Source organism: Grus americana, chromosome 10, assembly GCF_028858705.1.
Source record: "Grus americana isolate bGruAme1 chromosome 10, bGruAme1.mat, whole genome shotgun sequence".
In the NCBI taxonomy this organism is placed as follows: Eukaryota; Metazoa; Chordata; class Aves; order Gruiformes; family Gruidae; genus Grus; species Grus americana.
In genome coordinates, this window is record NC_072861.1 from 16472303 (window position 1) to 16493078 (window position 20776).

Genomic DNA, 20776 nt, shown 5'->3' on the forward strand with positions numbered 1-20776 from the left:
CTGAGTGACAGCCGAAATCCACTGCAGCAGGTGCTGGGGAGGGCTTTTCCAAAAATCTGCTTCAAGGCAGCATTCATGGGACACCTCAACAGATGGACTAGTGCACAGTATTTGGCAGGCAACCACCCCTAAACTATCTTCTTGAGATAAGGAATTATTCAGTCACCCTGAGAAAACAATTGTTTGTTTGTACAGCAGCAAACTCTGTCTACTGGATTAAGAGCCCATTGCTTTTCCAGAGTCATTCACAGAACATCTACATTTGGCAACCATTGGAAGAGGGGCCAAATGTTCTCAGCAAAAGGCTTCAAGCAGTCACACTAGTACCAGAAAACAGGTCTTGTCCTATATAGGGTTACAAAAAACCCCCAAAACCAAACCAAAACACATATAAAAATGCCACAACCCCCCAAAACCACAAAACAGTTCCCCTGCCCCCACAAAACCCAAACAAATAAGAAATAAGCCTTCTCCAGAAATGACAAGAAAAATGACCCTACTCAACTACTGCTCTTTTCCAAAACAGCAAGGGTAAATCAGCTGTGGAGTGGATCAGGAAATGGGAAGACAGCGTGAAGGCCTGAATGCAGAACGTGCAGACTTTTAAATGCACATAAACGGCCCTCCCATATGACAATGTTGAGCACCTTCCACAAAAAATTAGTAAATAGCAATAACACGCATGCCTTTGGGGAACAGAGATTATATTTACATTTCATGTAGTTTTGGTCACACTTGCATTAACTGTCTTATTATCCATCAAAAAAGATGAGACCAAGCAGGATAGTCCTACTGACAAACTCCAGTTTTCTTGGAGGTGTAAGGGCCAAAGAATCCCTACAAAGTTCCCCCAGTTATGCGATTTGCTTTTCCAAACAATCCGAGAGAACCAAAGTCAGCACACCTCCAAACTGCTATTGTTTACTGTGGCACAAACCAAACAGATCTGAGCACAGTTAAGCATGTGATTTCTTAGTTGGCATTTTGTCAACCAATCCTTTACTTCCTAGTCACATAATCAATCAGAAAAAAAAATTAAAAACACCTAATGAGGGAAAATTCTGCAACAGTTCATATAAGAATCTACAAGTGTCCAAGGATGACAGACACCCACTATCTCCTGATTTGTTTGCTCAGAAACCCTTTCTCTCTTCTTCCCCCACATCTTTCCCCACTTCCCAAATGCCATCAACCCTTAGAGAGCTTTATGAAGCAAGTCCCACAAGCCTAAAAGGTACAATTAAAATATCTTACAAATTGAATCATCGATCAATTAAGTGCAAGGGGTTGGTGGAAATAAAAGCAGCAGGAAAATAAAGCAAATAGGATGTGAACTTTTGTCTTGGGAAACGACTGAAGGAAACAGAACAAACAAGACCCTTAATCAGAACCTTCAGTCCTTAGATTACTTTTAGATAACTTTTTTTTCTATAGTTTTCTTGCTGTTACAGCTGCTTCCAATTTGAGCCACTTTGGACCAGAACTGGAAGCAGAACTATCAGAAAGAAAATCATTCTTTCTTATTCTCAGCATCTGCTTTTGAATGAGATCCCCAGAGCACAGAGGATCAGCTAAGCACACACATTTTAGAAATGATTTTTTGAAAAGAAACTTTTGAATGCTTTTGAGACTTATACATACTTAGGAAAAGCATAAGCTCTGGGGGACAAAAGAAATCAGAAATGAGAAAAAGTCTGTCAGACTTGCGAAGATGATGTAAGCATTTTCCAGAAACATACACCAGAAAGCATAGAATATATCCTATTTCTTTACTTTTCCTTTCTGCAAGTACTTACCAAATATGCTTTGTGGCAAGAATATTGCTGAAACCATTTTTGTTGGTGGCTGAAGACTGGCAAGAGGCCAAATTAAAATTATTTGTTTGTGCACCAGACTTCCAATTACAAGAACAATATCCATCTTACTGGAGAACAGCAGCAGTATCATGTGACCTGCAAACTCCATCAAAACAACTCAATTTCTGACTGTTAACTGTAATAAACTGCTTATGAATAAAACATACATAAAATTCCTCATAGAAATTTGGTAAGTAATCTCCAATAGTAAGGAAGATGATGAAAATACTTCACTGCTTACAGATAACTACAAAGAAATAGTGCTGCAATTCAATGGACAAATCACACATTAGTAACAATTTGGACAGAAACAGGCCAAACCAGAGAAGTCTCCTCTGAAGGAGTAGAAAGAGGCATCATCTTGCCATATTGCTTTAGTTCAGCCACACTTCCATGGTAAATCACTGGTTTGTGACTCATTTTAAATAATTCAGCCCATGCTAGCCAGGTTAAAGGGGATGGATAATATCAGGTCTTCAATCTATTTAGACAAAGTCTCACCACTTCTATTCAAAGACATTTTGAATGACTATCAAGAAAGTCTTATGACCTGTATGGCCATGCTGCTTGCTATTGCTCTCTCTGCTTCCAGTGTCTCTGCAAAAGGATGGATTTTCCCTCTAATCAAGTCTGATGAGAAAATTTGGGGTATTCAATTCCTCTGACTTAGAAGTATTAGACTGGACAGAAAAAAAAAAAAAAATCTTTTTTCTCAGCTCTCCCAAAGGCTTTCTTCAAAGAGGGACCCATATCAGTAGTAAAATCTCCTTCAAAGGGCACTGTCAAGATATCTGCAATAATTTTAAAACTCATTTGTTACTTCTTGTTGTTTATAATCCCTTCAAAGCAAGAAGCTAAAATCTGCTTCCGTTAGTCCTACATCTCCTCCACCAGGCACAACATGCCAAGGGAAATGCTTTTCCAACACTTACTCACAGAGCATGAAGCTGAAGTTTGGAGATACACTTTATTACCAAGAAATATGGTTTGGAACTCAGCTGTATACCATGGCACAAAAGATATTAACTTGTAGGATGGTAGATGCAGTAACAAATGGAACAGCAGAGTGCAAAACGCTCTAGAAGGGTCTTAATTAGTAGGCCAGGTAACAAGGGATCAAGAAGAATGGTGAAACAGTGTAATATGATAGAACATAGTAACAGCAAAGAGATATATGGAAGTTAAAATGTTAATCATACCAGAAACTTGAGAAAACGTCAGTATGTGTCACTGGAGATTTGATTCTTACGGAGCTATGATTGTACCTGTACTCAGTAGAACTTCCTACAGTACAGTCTTGCATTCAGTTTTTAAAAACCAAAAGATGAGAAGGGGCTCTACATCCCACAAGAGGGAGGTAGCAATAAAGATCACATGGCGAGCTGGAGGGGTAAAAACTGCGAAGAGGGAACAATGCAGACTGGTTTCGCATGAGAAAAGAGATGATAAGCAGGTTTTTTTTTTTTTTAAAATTGTTTTCTGTTTTGACCATAGGGCTGTAAACTGGCAGAAGCAGTAGGGAGAATTCCCTGCAGAAATAGGCAGCTTTGGTTTTAGCAACTTTCAAATAGAGACACCGCTCCTCTAAGACTGAATTGGGCAATCCAGACAAAATGAAAAAGAGTTTGGATTTTTTTCCCCTTCTTTTCTTCTTCCTTAGTTGAACAAAACCTTAGATAAGATCAATAGTTTCTTGAGTTTTATGTTTCACTTCCTTAAGGGTAGTTGGCTTATTGTGTTTCCATTGATCACACAGACAGGGAGATTCGACAGAGACAAACCATCTCTTTTCTCCTTTCATTTCCGCCCTCCTCCCCATTTATAGTCATAAAAATGACTTTTAAACGAGGCTGGGGTCACCATTCTCTCTCATTTACATATCAATAGCACCAAATTTCTGACTTATCTTTCACTCACTAAACTCTTTTAAAAAGGAAGGCTACATTTCGTTCCAAAAGAGGCCACACACATTCCTTGGAAAAACTCTAGCATCTTTTCCAGACTCTCTATGAGAAAACTAGGTTCTGGTTTGCCTCAGCCTTTCCTCAACATTGATCTGTGGTGAGAGGGGGCACACTTACCAGCCTCATGCAATTAATATTTTAACCTCTTGCAGCCTTTAAAAGGCTTTCTTGGTCTTCCTAAATCCTTTGTGCAATCCCTATCAGATGTCTCTGTGCAACTCCAAGCACTGTAGCTGTGGTCATAGCCAGCAAAGCAGGTACTTGAACGAACTACTTCCATCACTTACAAGCAGAAAGCAAGCTAAAGACCAGGATCCATGTCTGCTGCACTCTGTTAGAGGTTTGACCACTGATACACTGAATGATGCTGGACTTGGGAGCCTCTCTGCACATAAGGAGATGTTTTAAATCCTAGCTGCTGTTTGTACTGTACTTCAAGGTATAAAAGTATCAAAACCATAAGGGCATACTTGTCCAGGGGAGATTCTGGACATATTATTACAGGGAGATCAGTCCTATGCAATTATGAAACAGATTCTATTCACAGTTAAACACAAATCCACTAATCCAAATATCAGAAAGCTCTAAATATAGGATGCTGACACCTCCTGCCTGAGCATTAGTCTCAGTCTATTGTTTACACACACCTCAACTTGAGGGTCCAAAAGCAAACAACCAAGGTTGAAGTCTCTAGAAAAATGTGACCTCTTATGTGATTAATTTCCAGTTTACAGGAATAATTTCAGGACTTCCAGATACTAATGAAGTAGTTTTGGCTTGATAGCTGGAAGCTGAGTAATAAATGGTATTATGCAATGAAATCTTCAAGTCAGCCTGTCAAGTTCATACCCTAAATAATCCACTTGTAAGAACAAGCAAACAAGCAAGAACCAACTCTAAAGATCACTAAAAGGAAGAGGAAATAGCCTATTAATATCAATTATTTGAAAGAGATAGTTTATGTATTTATATGCAGCTCCAGCATAAATGTCAACATAAGAAATTATATTGCATTTTGATACTAACAAGTTGGGTACTTAGTGTACTTGGAAAAAAAATAGTGGAAATACTTTAAAGCTGCCTTAATCAGAGAAACTGCAAAAAGCGTTTGTATTATCCAAATGATGAAGAAATGATGAAGAAATGATGAAGAAATGATGAAGAAATGATGAAGAAATGCTCCCTCATGGGAATATTTATGTATCCACTATTTTGGAGATGAATGATAATTCTAAACAAAGACAATAACAATAATTTTTAAAAAAGGATATATGACCTCATTAAAATAACCCAATAATCTAACCGGGACTCAGCTTTTCAGTGTGTTCAGAATGGAAATTTCAGAGCTGCCTCACAGCTTACAGACTTTCTTATGGGCCATGAGAACATTGGATTTTGTCTTGAGTGACAAGCCCTCATATGTCAACTTGCTTTTGTCCTCAGTGGCTGCCTCTGGTCCTGGATCAGTGATGAAAAAGAACACAAGAAAGACTGTAGAAAATAATTTCAAAGATTTTAAAGGATTTCTTTAAAAGAAGAATCCTGAACCAACAGCATTAGGTCTTTGTTTATTTTTGGTGCCTCTACTATATAATACAGGACCCCTGCGGATGGCACAGTGTTTAAATGCAACACCAGAATACGGTATTTAATGTTCTCTTCCTACTATTTCAAACATCTAATGGCACAAATTAAGCAAATTTGGGTTAAAGACCTCACAGATGCTGAAGGAGAACAAATCCTTGATATTGATAGTCTTATGTGTCACTGTTTTTAGGTCTAACTGTGGTTATCTAGGCAATGAGTAAAATCCTCTTCCAAGGAGATCACTAGGAGTTTTGTCATTGACTTCAGTCGACTTAGATTTTTTTTTTTTTTTCCCTTCACTGTCTAAAAAATATTCAAACCCCCTGTCTTGACCTGTGGTGCCTATTAAAAAACCATTATCACTTCTCAGGAGTAGGGAGTGTTAGATGTAATGCCCAGGACAATTATATTCTCTTTCTTTAAACTGTCTGCTGTTTTTTTCTTCTGCCTTTCCTGTCTTGGAATTGATGTGTGTATAGTAGAGCATGGTTAAAACAGCAACTGAGTACTTCCTGGCTACATTCTACAGAGAGGTAAAAAGATTAGTATAGAGCTTGCAAAGATAATCATTTGAATGTCCTATTAATTAATTGTTATTTGTAATAATGGCTCTTTCCTTAAGGGTCTTTTAGGATCCTTAACTGCTTATTAAGATAGATAAGGATTGCTCCCTAGTGGGAGAAACGAGGTGGAATATGGAAGCCTTTCAATGAAAGCAACAGGTTTGGGAAAGGAAGAGAGAAAGAATTCACCATTAGAGTGAATGGAGAATTATGATCACTCAAATGCAATTACCAGAGTTCATCCTGCGTACTTAAAAAGTGGCAGGAGTTCTCATAGACTGATGTCTCTGATGCATTCAGTATGAGTACAGCCCTTCCTACCAACTCTGGAACGTCATTTGATGTGGAATTCAGGTCTGTCTAGATCACAAAGGCATACCTTGAGCTCACGGACAGCTGTCAAAACCAGCCTTAGATTAGCTACCTTTGGCCATCAGTAACAGGCAACTCTAAATGCAGGATTCTCAGTGCAGGCTCTTAAATTTAGCCAGATGAATGCTCAGGGAGCTACTCTGTACCAAAGAGCTTAGTGCCACTAGTGTTCAAGTTAATTACCTTAGAACTAGGCTCAGAGATGTCCATATGACCTGCCAACACATTTTTTTTACAACACTGTAAATGCCCTTATAGGGATAAGTGCCCTGTATCATGTCAAAAACACTTCTTCCTTTTAGCTCAATGCTTTTGGTTCCAGACTGGAGTTTCTTTTTATTTCACTGTGGAATGAAACCTCAGAGCAAAGACTGTACTTTCCTGGCATGGAAGGTGAAAGAGTGAGGGAGAAACCGAGGAGGAGTTTCTGAGGAGAAACTCGGAAGCATGGCTACATGGGTCTGGAGAGAGAACACAATGCTAAGCATCGACACAATGGCTATCTCCTCTGCTTTTCCCTTTCAAGCTCATGAGCCGTGCATTAGGAGGGTGGCGGCACAGGGTTCTTTGAAAGATTTACTCACTTTGTAGAGTCCGTGGCTGCAGCCGCAGTACGTGCTCTCCATAGTGTAGCTCCTCAACACACCCATTTCCTTCCATACCACCACCCGGGCCGTTGACTCCCGGGACTTCTCCACCAGGAAGCTGCAGCTGTTCATGACAAATGCAGGGGCCACTTTATCCAGGATTTTCGGAAGAGCCTATGAGAAAATATCAGCAGTGATGAGAAAATGAATTGAACAGATGTGCATGTGTTTGTATCATACACACATATAGAGACCTGTGGTTTTTAATGCATATATCATCAAATCTATCTGTAGATACTGTTACTGAGATAGCTCCAACCAGTGCATTATGTCCATCCCGTGTGAAATCCTCAGATTCTAACATTTGTTTCATCCCAAAGACTAAAACGCAAAATATATACTACACTTGCTATATCACATTCAAAATCAAACGTTTTCACACTCAATCGTTTGGTACTGCTGAAGTCACAGAGTTTTGTTCTCAAGCTGCTTCGACATTAACCTACAGCTTCCTGTTGTGCTGCCGAGAGGGCTGCAGTCATAGTTCAGTACCCGACATCCCCATTCTCCTCTCTCCAGCTATACTATATCTCCTCCCATCATGCATCCACAGTTTGACAAGGGATTAAGCTATGGGAGGAGTTTTATCTGAGCCTAGCATAGAGCAGAGACAGGGGATGTCTATTCGCCCTGAAGGTCACACATAATTGTATGAAAATAGAGCTCAACATTAAACTTGCATTGTGAAACAAACCAAAATATTCTCATCTGAATCCAAATGATTATTTTATACACTTCATTTAGAGAATCACAATAAAAAGTAATCATGAAAACCCAGTAAAAATTACATCTTAGCCCTGAGTGATTTTGTTATTCTAGATATCATATTTCCCAACAAAGTCTATAAACACTCCTAATACACTGCAGTATCAAATATTTCCATCAGTGCAGAGGTAACGCTTACTTAGCCATTATAGAGTGCTAAACCTGTTACTTTTACACTCTGTAAAAACATATACTAGATACATTAAAACTAGGTGTGCTTTTTGTAGAAACTGGACCTTTAGGTACACACACACAAATACATGCATGTGTGGGCGTGTGTGTTTAATTTTAGTGCTGGTATACTAACCGCAACACATGCCAAAAGACCATTTGGATCCATCGAGAGAAGAGCAAGCAAAATGAGGATATTCATTATTTCTTTGACAACAGCTTTCTTAAACATCTGGCCTGAATGGAATCACACAGAAGGAGTTCCCGCTTATTGCTAATGGCATTTACCCTTGAATTTCATTCAGTTTGGGCAGTGGAAGCCAACCAGCTAATTTCACTTTCCAATAACAATCAGTTTCACCGACCGATTCTGAGCAATTGTAGTTCCGTTCTGTTGAGCTTTACTTCATAGCACTGTAAGGGAATTTCTGGTTTCATTGAAAGTGAAAGAATAACATCTTTTCCTAACATATATTTGATGTGAATGATAAATCTTTGGCCTAAACTATTTTGCAGTATCTCCTGCAAACAGCTTAACCGTACACATCTCTAACGAAAAAAGTAAATTTCATTTTTCAGTATATTCTGACTACAGCTGTCAATGGACTTAACCAGTTTTATAAGGTATAGATCTAAAGATCTATAAGATCCATTTTTTCAGATGAAAAAACTGAGGTGGAGAAAGAGATTCCATTTTAAATCTGAGACCACTGCAAGCCACCCTCTTAAGTCAAGATCTCCAGTGTGCTACTAAGAGCCACAACACTACTCCCTTTCCTGTGGGCATACAGAACACAGGAATCTTTAAAATTGACTGCTGCTTGCTGTAGACTAAGCATCCAACATTTCTGGATTGCCTTCAAAGTGCTGTTCCCTGCATGGGGATCACAAAAGAGTATGCTTTCATGCAGTGCTTCCAGGTTTTCCTGGATTTGGGTTGAACAGGAATTGAAAAAATGCAGCAGGCCCATATCACCCAGACATTTATAAGCCTCAGGACAATCATGAGATCCAGTTAAACTGTATGTGAAGGTTCAGATAGTTTTCATTTTGCCCTTATCTGAATGAACACACAGATTTTTTTGTAAATATATACTATCAAATACAATAATCAGATCCCTAATCCAGTTTAGCTTTTTAAAACAATTGAAATTATATGCATAATCAATCTTTTACATTTAATTAAATAAAAACGCTGGCAGGTAACTGTAATGTCTCTGTACGCAGGGTTCATTTAGGAGCATTAACAAATCTGAATTTAATATTCTTTTCATTTTACCAGCGTTCAATGGATTTCACACTAATGGTTCTTTCTTCTCTACTCATTCTTCTCATTAATTATCTTTCAATAGTATATTTTGAAAGGGTAGAAACACACCCTTTAAAGGATGCTTTTATGATAATGCTGCAGCAGTGTGACTGTGTTCCCTTTCTTACACACAGCTGGATTTAGCATGTGCAACAGCAAAGGAAGCTACACCCCTCACACAGGACCCTGTCCATAAACCTCCAATCCCATTAGAAGAGAATGGAATTATGGTTTTTTACTGATGTCCCAGCAGAGATTGCTGTCAAAGGGGCCTGGAATGGCAATCAAAAGGACAAATCTTCAAGCTGGGCTTTGTGATGCCAATGCTGCACAAGTCACCCGAGGCCACCAAATATTAGAAGGTAATGAAGACTTTTACTCCTGTATATTGCCAAAGGCTACAGCTGAGTCTATGACCTATGAGGCAAAGGCTGTTCCAAAAATGACATTTTCTTGAGGTATTTGTTTCCTGCTCCTGGGGAGAAAAAAAAAAATCAATCATGGTGGCTAGATTAATCCCCAACTACCTACAGAAGGCAGGAGAGAAACCTGTGCAAACAGTGCAAGAAAGCAGGTCTGAGACAGTAGCGACTATCTGCTGCAGTTTGCAATTGCAGGTGTGTACTTCTACGTACCCAGTTTCCCCAGCCGAAGGAGGAAGAGGGTGACCCATAGGCAGGAACTGCAGCAGGCAGCCATCTCTCATTTTGTGCAAAAGAGAGGATTTACCCACAAAGTCTTTCTTATAGGCCACTGCAGAGTATTCTTGGACAGCCTTGGAGCCCTTTCTTCCTTACTGATTCAAGACAGGCTCCAGATGCTGAAAGCAGCATTTGAATTCTGTTTGTGTAACAGCAAACCATCCTCAGCCTTTTCAAGCCCTCGGAATTCAAACACAGCAAAAGATGTCCCGACTATAAGTGCCTTCCCTGCTTTCTTTGTGAAATAACGTTTGCCACAGGGACCTCTCATGACAAACGCTGGAGCACTTTCTTCCAGCAAAGTTTCGGTACGCTGTGTACAATGCTGTAAGATAAACACGAAAGATGTGGCATCCTCATGGGAGGATAATTAGTATTTGTGCTGAAGTAGCGAAAATTATAGAGACACAAACTGAAAAAGACTTTTCAACCTCTTTCAGGTTGAAGTGAATCAAGCTATACCTCTATAATCAGTTTAAGGCCACAATTAATGTTTTGTAAAATTAACCTTTTTCAAGACTATAATTAGAGGATTTTTTTTTTCCACATAACTTTAGATGATATTTTCCTATTAAATGATAAACAGAAACAAAAAGAGAGACGGGCAGGAGAACAGAGAACAGCTTGATGAACAAGACATTCACATGAAGTAGAAATAAAACAGATTGTAGTATTTGTTCTTTCTATTTCCAGAAGAATTTCCCTAGCTACAACCCCATGACGTTAGATCTGTTTGACACCCGCTGAATTCTCTAGCATTTTCAGTGAGACCAGGAGTATTGTGCAATGAAGCAATTCAACTAAGACAGCAGCACATTGTCATTTTCTCAGTTACGATTACATAATTCCTATTTATTTTCTTATTATGGTGGGGTAAGAAAACAAAAGTGTATGTATGTTTAGAAATCATAAACCACACAAAAATTGGGCAGTTCTATTAGCCTGTAGCCACATTATATAACACAGCATCTTACTAAAGTGAAATAAATAGGGACCCAACTACTGACAATATTCTTGCTAATATCTGGTGGATGACAATATTACACATTATTTGAAACTCTCTGGACCATTACTCCACAGAAGTAAGGGAAGCTTGCACCAATCTACAAAATTTGTGAGCTGGCCTTATCTTAATGAGCTGTATAGATGCACATACATGCCAGTAATTGCAGAAAGGAACAAAGCAAACCTACCCTGTAGCCAACATCTTCTGTGATAACTGTTGTGTCAACCGTGCAGCCTGCTTGCCACAAGGTTTCCTTGATGCTGCAGCCATAAAGAAACACGTTCTTTTTCTGGGAGTGTCCGTGGTAGTCACAGAATACCTAGGGAGAGGAGGGAAAAAAAAAAGACAAAGTCTTGAACACTGAAAAAGTTTCCTGGTTCTTCATAATAAGCACTATAAAACTATGGAGAGGTGTTAACTTTTTTTTTTTTCAGGTCCCTTCAGAGTAGCTTAGACTCTGGGCCATGCCTATGACCTGTGTCAAACTTTGTTAGTCAGCTGTCTCTTGTTTTATCTATTCAATCTGACATGATCTCAGGGATCCAGAGTCAAGACCGGTGCATTTCTGTCTACAGCAGAAGTAAACACAACACCTGTGCAAGCATCCACAGCAACTCAGGAACCTAACTGTTCACGGTAACTTATGATACAACACCAGAACAATTTGTCAGGCTCTTTCTGCTTCTAAACTCCAGCTTTATCCCCAGAAGATTTGAAATCTCTGCTTTCCCAAGCAATTAGTCATCACTTTGTCATCTTTAAATTCGAAACCTGTGCTACATAATTTTCAGGAAAATACAATTGTGCAATTGTATTGCACAACGCTGCCAGATCTTTGCATGAATTCCTGGAAGCCAAGCACAGAACATGACCTATCTTCACGGCAAATAAGCTCATTCCACACTAATCTATCTATCTAATCCATCTCTCATGTCAGCTGTCACATAAACTAGGCACAAGGCACATTCCCAGTTTTAGAGGAAGTTTTGATTGCCTTTATAGGCAGATATCGACTCCTATAGAAATGAAAATCAGGATTTAATGACCCAAGAGGTAAATATTGACCTAAGTCTTAAAGAATAATCAATTTCAGTGCCCTCTGAGATATGAAGTCAATATACACACTGCTGTTACATATATTCTCCATGTCTTTATCAGGAATATTCAGAAATCTGTCAATGAAAAGATAAGAATTTCTAAAGAGAAGGAACTGCTTCATTTTAAACCAGTATTCACCACTGAGTAGAAAGGAGCTTCAAGATTTCAATGAAAGTTTTCCAAGGCTTATGTTGGAGACAAAAAAAAAAGTGTAGGATGGTAAGGGGGAATTATGGATCAGTGTAAAGAGAGATAGGGGAGAAATATGGGGTAAAAATATATACATATTCTTACATAAATACATATATAAGAGGGGAGAAACAGATGGAGTAGATGAGCTTCTTCCACCAACTGTTAGGGCAAGATTTACCCTAGTATGTTTATTTACCAGCTACAGTAACTAAGTTTAGCTGCAGCAAGTCAGGGAGTTTAATTATCCAGGAATTGAGCACGTACATTCTTTCAGCTCCTCTGACAAACAGTAGGTTGACATACTGGAGAGGCTAAGTCACACGTGCATAAAGAACCATCTCACTGCTCCTAATTAGGTGGACAATTAGACATATCTCATAGCTTATACATTGCTGCTTCTTTTGGTTTCTGACCTATCAACTTTCCTTCCTGCACCACCGCTCACCTCCAGCTCTCTTTGCAGGGCTCTGGTCTGCACATCCCCATCCCCGCAGCACACACTTTCCACACCTGCAGCACACGAATTGCGTCCTACCCCGCAACAACTGCTCCTGCACACCCTTGCCACCTGGCAAAGGCACAAAGGGGAAGACAAACAGGGCAGTCTAAGAGCTGTTCACTGGTGCAAACCTACAACCAGCATCGTTCCCAAAGGAAAAAAGCCAGCACTGCACAGACCCCAGAGATTCAGCCCCCTGAGGCTGTGTGCATATTTTGCAGGGCGTATGCAAACCCTGCACTTGAAGTAACTGTCTGAACAGACGTGCAATTACCCTGTAATATCTCCTTCCAAAGAGCTGCATTTATTGGTTCTCTTAATGACAGACATTTTTCCAGCTAGCGTTTCATCCACGCTATCAGCAATACACAGTCATAGTTTAGGTTAACCACAGGTACCACCTAGAATTTATTTCTATGAATATCAAACAGGATTTTGTAGCTTTCGTCTTATTTCAAGGCAGAGAACCCAACTCAATTGGGTATCAATTACCTGCCAATTTACAGAATTACCAACACACAAAAGACATAATATATTATCTGCCTAAAATATTATTTTTTGTATCAGAAACCACACAGGGATGATCAGATAGTCAGATAGCTGGGTTGCCTGTTTACCAACTCTGACATGCAGCCTGTGAGTGAGGGAGATGATAGGATCAATAGTCTCCCTTCACTCAGCAATGATGAAAACTCACACTGAGTACGTGTTCAACTTTATGCACCTGGATGTGACAAGGATGGTTGTGTATTAAGAAAGGCCAGATAGCAAACAGCAGGGTAAAACAAGACTGATCCTACACTGCTCTGAACTAAAGGAAAAGGTTGGTGAGTAAATTTACAACTGTGAGTTGAGTTTCCACAATATTCTTCGGGCTGCAGAGTTGAATTTCAGGGCTGTTGCCTTAGACAAAAACCACATTCCCATGAGAATTCACTTAAAGAAACTCACAGACATTTTCACCTTGTCTGGGGCTTTTCTCATCAAACCCAGAGAGAATTTGGTGTCTTTGGACATTTCCTGCCTGACTGTGCATCCACATCTGTTCATTAACATTTGAACCTCCCTGTGGTTTTTCTCCTGAGCTCTCAGAACTATCTTTTCATTCTGCTGGGCAACAAGATTGAGCAGATGGGATGGATCCCAGCCCTATCCCAGTTGCAGCTCTGAGACGAGACTCCGCCTCTCATGAATTTCTGGTACCCCTCAAACCCAGCCATTTTCTTCCCATTACCAAAGCAGCATGGAAGTTCAGATGTTTTGAGGCCTGCTTCCTGTGACTTTGCAATTGCATGGGTTGTTCCAACATGGGCTTTTGCACAGTCCATTCAGACTAAATCTTTGTGGAATTTCCCCTATCATCTTCATGAAAATAGCAATAGCCCACTCATAATATTTAGCTTATCTGGAGTACTTTGAGGATATTAAAGAGCTTTAAGGAACTCATTTTCTCATTTAAATTCCAGGTGTGCAGACACTCTGAAATTTGGAGTTGTTGGTTAGAAGATCCATTAAGGAATAAATATTCCAAGACTTTCAAAACAATTCTGTAAGATGAAATTATAACAGCACATAATGCTTTCCAAATCACTCTAGCTCTAAAACAAGACTGTTCACACAGCTACAGTAAACAATCCATATACAATAACTCACAAAAGATCCTTGAAGAGACTCACCAGAGGAGCCCGGCCAGTGCTGTGCAGGTAATAGAGAAGACCTTTGGCGTGGTAAATAGTTGGATGGAGCTGGGAATTGGGTGTCAACCACTGTCTGTTCAGATCATCCCCACTCAACGAACAACGGTGGCTGAAATCAGAAAGCGACACACAACTAGCAAAACAAGAGCTGAACGCCAAAAAATTTCCAATTCTGGCAAGCCCTAGCACAAGGACAGGGAATGCAAATTAGAATACAGGTAAAAGGTTTTGAACATTGGGCTAGAATGAACCAACGGTCCATATTATGTTTTAAAGGTGCTTATAGTATATGAATTTTATCATTTCCTTTCCTTCCAAGGTTCACATAGTTGCAGACCTAAAAATAAATGCAGTTTTTCTGTTACCTAAGTATGTACAAATGAAAAGACTACTTACAAACAAAAAGTCTTCTGAAATTTTCTAAATTCTGTGCTATCTATGAAATTTGCCCAGCTTACATAGAGCATAGGCTTCTCAAAACCTCCACAGCAAACAAGTACATCCAACTCCTGCTCATTCTAATTGAAGACAGGCACTTGAATCTCTTCGACCAGTCTGAAATATGAATGCACTTAAATGAGATGAGCTGGATATCTCATTTAAATTTCTCCACTCGCAAGAAATGCCGTTATCTAAAGCACATAAAGATCTTGATGCATGCTACATCATTATGTAGAACAATTACCTAGCTTCACTGCAAAGGCTGAATAAAAAGCTAAATAAGGATCCCAGATTTGCACTAAGAAAATGTTTCCTGTAGTTAGCTTGAACATATTCTGTTACTGACTCAGTGATCAGTGAAAGATTGTGCAGGATACTTGACTGTACGGAGCGGTACACCACTGTACAACTTTGCAAAATCCAACTAATCTCCCTTGTTAGAAACTGTGTGTAAATCAGAGCCTCCTCACACTCCTCAAAGGATTTGCTGTAATTTGGTTCACAATTTTCAAATCGTGGTGTGCTGATAAAATTCAGGAATCAGCCCTCCAGCATATGAGAGATTGTGGTAGGTCCTCATCACCTCCATACTATCCAGTTCAGCACTAGAATGCTTCTGGTGGCATTGTAAGCTCGGGCTGGCTTGTGCTTCAAAAAACCCTCAGAACAAAAATCCTAAGTGTTGGATTAATGTCTAGCTACAGAGTTACATCCAGCTTTGCTGTTTCAGCCTCCTAGAACAAAATAAAGTAGGAATGTATTCCTGGGGATGTGGTTTGTTGTTGTATTGGCAGAGCCTTGCACTGCAGCTAGGGTGTGTTGTATGTAACATCTTTAGCATTATCAATGACTTGCAAATGATGCCTGAAGAAAAAGGGTCATAAAGCAGGAATGCTTTAAAAAAAAAGTATAAAAAATGGAGAACTGATTAAGAACCAAAGACAAAGAAATAATAAGCGTCACTAAGAAAATTTCATACATTTTTAATACAGAAAAACAAGGTCTCTGATGCCATCTTGGGGTTTCTGGCAACATCACAAGATCCATTCCGAGCTTACTCTGGTTTCACTGTTTTCTGAATTCCCTTCTTTCCTCATAATCCATAGTTCCCATGTTACTCAGTCGGCGAATCGGAAAACATTAGCAATAGCTAACACATGGGAAGTTGTCAAATGCTGCTGTGATGCTTCTGCCAAAAATTCTACATGAAAACGTGACAGCTTCTGCTATGTTTCTTAAAGGCTCTTCAGATAAAGTTACCTTTAGGCTCACCTTTCCTGATTTTCAGGACAACAGCTGCTCAACTAAGATTAGCAGCTGTATTTCTGCCAAGAACTTGTGTGCCTACATGGTTTCCTTTCAAGAGGTACAATTCCACATAAAGATTCATTCAGTTGCATTCAGAAACTCATCTTTCCCCAATGTGACTAGTAAAAAAAAAAAAAAAAAAAAAAAGACCGAAACACTTCCTTGACACAAGCATGTGATGTCTTCCTCTACCACTCTACCACACTTATATGAAGGAGCACCACTAATTGAAAACAACAACAGAATTTCCATTCTGAAGGAAAGAATGATAGCTGGACTTTTATTCTCATACTTCAAGTTAACATCAAGAAGAAAATGCCTTGTTATTTCAGACCTACAGAAATACTGTTTCAACATGGTCGTTGCTTACAAAAAACCCCCAAACCTACTTCCCCTACCTTTCCTGTTGAGATTGACACTAGTTTGTGTCTACCAAAGTCATCTGCATGTGTCCCTCTGCTAAAATGCCTTGGTATGCACTGGAAGAGTCCAACATAAAAAGCCAAACATGCCAGGGAGTAGAAATATGACAACTGAAAACTACTCCTAAAAGGATTCAGTAAATACAGAGATTAATGTCAAACCAGCCCTAAGCTCAATTTTTTATTTCACTATTTATTAGGCTAAAAACCTCTGTAAAAGATTTCCACATTCCTTCAGAACATGTAAAGCCATCCCACAATCTGTTAGAAAAGTGCATAAGAAAAACTCCTCATCAGCTCTATGAACGCGCATTAAAGCCAAGTAGGCGGTGTGACGAGGCACCGGTGTTCCCTACTGCAGAACGTGGTTCTGCTGTGTCCCATGGACTGCAACGCATTACTCATACATGAGCACGGTTCCCGCACAGCATGCCAACATCTCTGCTGTTCACTGCACCCTCACTCTTTCGACTGGTCTCGCTCTGTCCATAATACAATTCACCAACTCTGCTGCTCTGATACAAATTGTGACTTTTCTTAGAGGTGACCTTATGACAAGTCAATCCCCCCCTGCAGTTCACAGGTGCTGCTGTTTGCTTGGTATTAGTTTAGTAAGTGCAATCCAACCTAAAACAATAATTTGTAAGCTCTTATTTACTGCAGGGAAGGCAGGCAACATCTCTGCATGTAGGCAAGAGCCGGGAGACAAAGTTCAGCTTTGTCCCTTCAACGATTAACATCTCTACTCATTTAAATGACCTTTAAATATTAGCCCTCAGCCTGGCAGCTTGTATCCACAGCTCTTAAGGAAATTCAGAACTTTAATTAAATTACGAGAGGCTGATTTTTCCCATCCCTCTCCCTCCTCCCATCATAGTGTTAAAGTCTGTTTACTTTTGCAGATACCAGCTCCCTGCCAGCCCTGTTCCCCCTTATCCCTTTCCTTTCTTCTCTCTCTTTCCTAATAGCGATGACATTCGCAGATAATGGTTTTGTCCGTTATGCTCTGTAACCAAGGGTGAAGGTAAAATATTAAGCTGATCTCAAGTGCTGATAGCAAGTAAAGGGACTAGGAAGCTGAGACTGGCTTTGAATGTTTGACAGGATTTAATGAAATTCACTGCTCAAATCAAAGGCATTTCTTACAACACAGTTCCAAACTATTACATTTGCTTTAAATGTTTTATATGTCTTTTCTCCTTTGTGGCATTAGCAAGACTACCTGCCACCTTGGAAGGGACTAGTAGCAGCTCAACAGAAATGATGAAAACATTTGCCAAAAAGAATTCCAATAAATAAAGAAAACCCCATCTCTGTCTCTATAAAGATTACCTGTAATTCTCATATTTGTTATGTATCTTCAACCCAGATGCACTACCGAGATATATGCAAAACAATTAAACTGCATTTCTTTTGTTCACTAGCCTGATGCTTTTGTTCTAGCCCTTCCTCCTCTTCTACCTTTAAACAGCCAGGACATTCTTTGACACGTATCAGCCTATGCAATAGCTATTAGCTGTCTCTGGGGCAGTGCATGGCTACCAAGTGGAGCACAGCAAAAGGAGATGAAACAAATGCATTTGACCTTCTCCAGGTAGACCCTAGTTGTGTTTCTCTGTGTATTTGTAGGATGACTCAAGAGAAACTATGGAGCTGGTGGAAGAAGAGAGCCTCTGATCCTCACTAACTAAACTTTTCCAAACGGATGCGACCAGAAAACACTAACTGTCATGATGATACAGAGCAAAGTGTTCAGCACTTACTATTGCCCAAGGAAAGAAATACTTGGCCAGTCTGTCCTTCAGATGTACTCCAGTAGTGCCACATAGCCCAGTAAGATGAATAAAACCAAAGCATTCAAGCCATTCTCTGGAGAAAAGATAACTCATGTGACTGGTTCCAAGCAGGGTAAATTCATCCTTAGGTGAACTTGTTGGTGAGTGCTAGCCTCAAATATCATTATTATATGCCACCAAGAATATTCCTATTTCTATGCTATCTTCAGGTCTAAAGATGTGTAAATGCAGCTAGTCACGTAGGAGAACTACTCTATGAAAAACCGGATAGCTGGCATCTGAAGGTGGTACACCACAGACACAAAGATCAGGTTGAGATTCCTCTTCCAAACCCATAGGAGGTAACTGCGCTTCTAACTGAAGCATTAGACTCTTGCTGTGAAGGCAGGAGCACCTCACAGGGAGTTAATGAGATAGAGGTTAAGTAGCTAAAGAATAGACTTGTTTGGTTTAAGATAGAATTGTATTTTAAATCTGTTTGCACTTGTAAGACCTTGCTTTTAATCTTGTACCTCAAAGCCTGACATTAAGTTTTACTAAAGATGTGTATTCTTTGCTGTCTTGCTCTTAAGCCTGCTTGGCTTTGAGGACAATGTAACATCAGATACTGCACAAGCCATATGCATGGATGGAGAGATGCTACCTAGTCCTAACCTAAGGCTTGATAAGGTCAATAAAACCTTTTAGTTGATTGCAATAAGCCTGGATCAGTGCCCTGGACAGGTACGAAAATGGGAGGGGAGGAGGAAGAGAGAGGAAAAAGACAGATACACAGGAAAAAGAAAACAAAAGGGAACAGAAGATGCAGAGTAAAGAGATTGGGGGATAAATATAATGCACAAGATATTAGACAAGGAAGAAAACAAGAAATTGAGAGAGAAAAAAGTCACTTTTTAAAGAAAAGATGTTGCTGTGCTTGGAAGATAAAATGATTCAAATTCTCCTGTCCATTACAGATAAATGGAAAGACAGGGCCCATCATATCAAATGAGTGATGTCAGGACTGATAACAACAACACCTGGGGCACAGGGAACTATAAAATCTAAAGGGATGCATTGCGTTTGATATGTAGAGAGCAGCATCACCATTCACTGTGCATCTTAAAACCAGACATAAGTACTAGCGTAGGATAAGAATATCTACATAAAGGGAAGTAGGCACAGGCAAACATCAGGACAACATTGAGCAGCATGGGGCAGCCTCAACCAGACACATCATGCTGGACTTTATAAATAACTACTGCTGAGGATGGAAGCAGGAATATTTGCATTAAGGTCTTGGCATTCAGAAAGCTCAGAGCAACCTGGGGAAAAAAAGGGGGGGGGGGAAGGGGGAAGGAAATCCTTCATTTCTCTTGATTTCAAATCTTTTCAGAGAGCAAGACTCAGTGATATGAGGAAGCGGCAACACCAGCAAAGCCCTCCCCTCATAATTTAAAGGAAGGTATCAGAAATATAACCATTATTTTCTGGCTTTGTTCAAGCCCATGTGCTGAAACCATAATGACTATATTCATCATGTGTCCTTTCCACAGAGATGCTCATCCAATGCCATCCAGGCATTGCATCGTGGTATTGCCCTGAGATGCCAACGATCGTTCCAGAAAACAGAATATCACCAGAACAATGTAAATATTGGAGGCTTTACACTGAGAGCAATCCAATGAAACAGAATGCTTATGCAATATAAAACAGTCTGGATTTTAAATGTTTGGATATTTTTCAGAAGCTTCAGAATGACAGCTAACTAGTCTTCCATCCTTTAAGACACAGAAATTTCAAAGGCATAAGAGAAAATACAAAGTGCTGAGGACCACTTTGTAGAGCTCATCATTTAATCTATTTCATTTTATAGCAGACGTATACAGACTTGCACTACAGCACCCCACAGCTGGAATCAACAATGGGGGATTAGAGGGCAGGGCATGTTACCTACTGTGCTCTGGACTGCACCATTAATTTCATGGTGAAATATCTTTCCCACCATGAAAGTTGGCCACTTAAATCTCCCGCTGGGACATCTCACTTTTGCATCTAGGCAAGCCCCAGGTTTTCCTGCAGTGAGGTGAGTGATCCCCTCACCTGGTTACTCCAAGGAGTGAAGGCAGCGATGCTCTTCCTTTGTTCAGAGCATGAAGTTATTAGATTTTTTTCTTGTTTACAGTGAAATACAGGTGAATAGCTGCAAGGCATATACACAGACACCGATGAATGAAACAGTTCCCATCAGCATTAGTGCAGCTAACAATTCATTTCATATCATTCACTCTTTCTTTCTGACTACAAGCAACATAAATGCTAAAATGCCTATACGGAACCAGGTTCAAGAGCAGTTTGCCTTCCCAACACAACCACAGCAGAGTTCAGAAGCCACAACCCCTA

General features: G+C 39.7%; 1 protein-coding gene across 1 annotated transcript in view; it reads right to left on the reverse strand.

The window, feature by feature from the left end:
• The window catches only part of AGBL1 (AGBL carboxypeptidase 1), a 290414-nt gene that overhangs the window by 120158 nt on the left and 149480 nt on the right, over positions 1 to 20776 (reverse strand). The window contains exons 19-21 of the mRNA XM_054837473.1: positions 14407 to 14536; positions 11129 to 11260; positions 6927 to 7103 (exon numbers count right to left, since the gene is read on the reverse strand). Of these exons, the coding sequence (XP_054693448.1) occupies positions 6927 to 7103; positions 11129 to 11260; positions 14407 to 14536 (439 nt within the window). The remainder of the gene's footprint in view (positions 1 to 6926; positions 7104 to 11128; positions 11261 to 14406; positions 14537 to 20776) is intronic.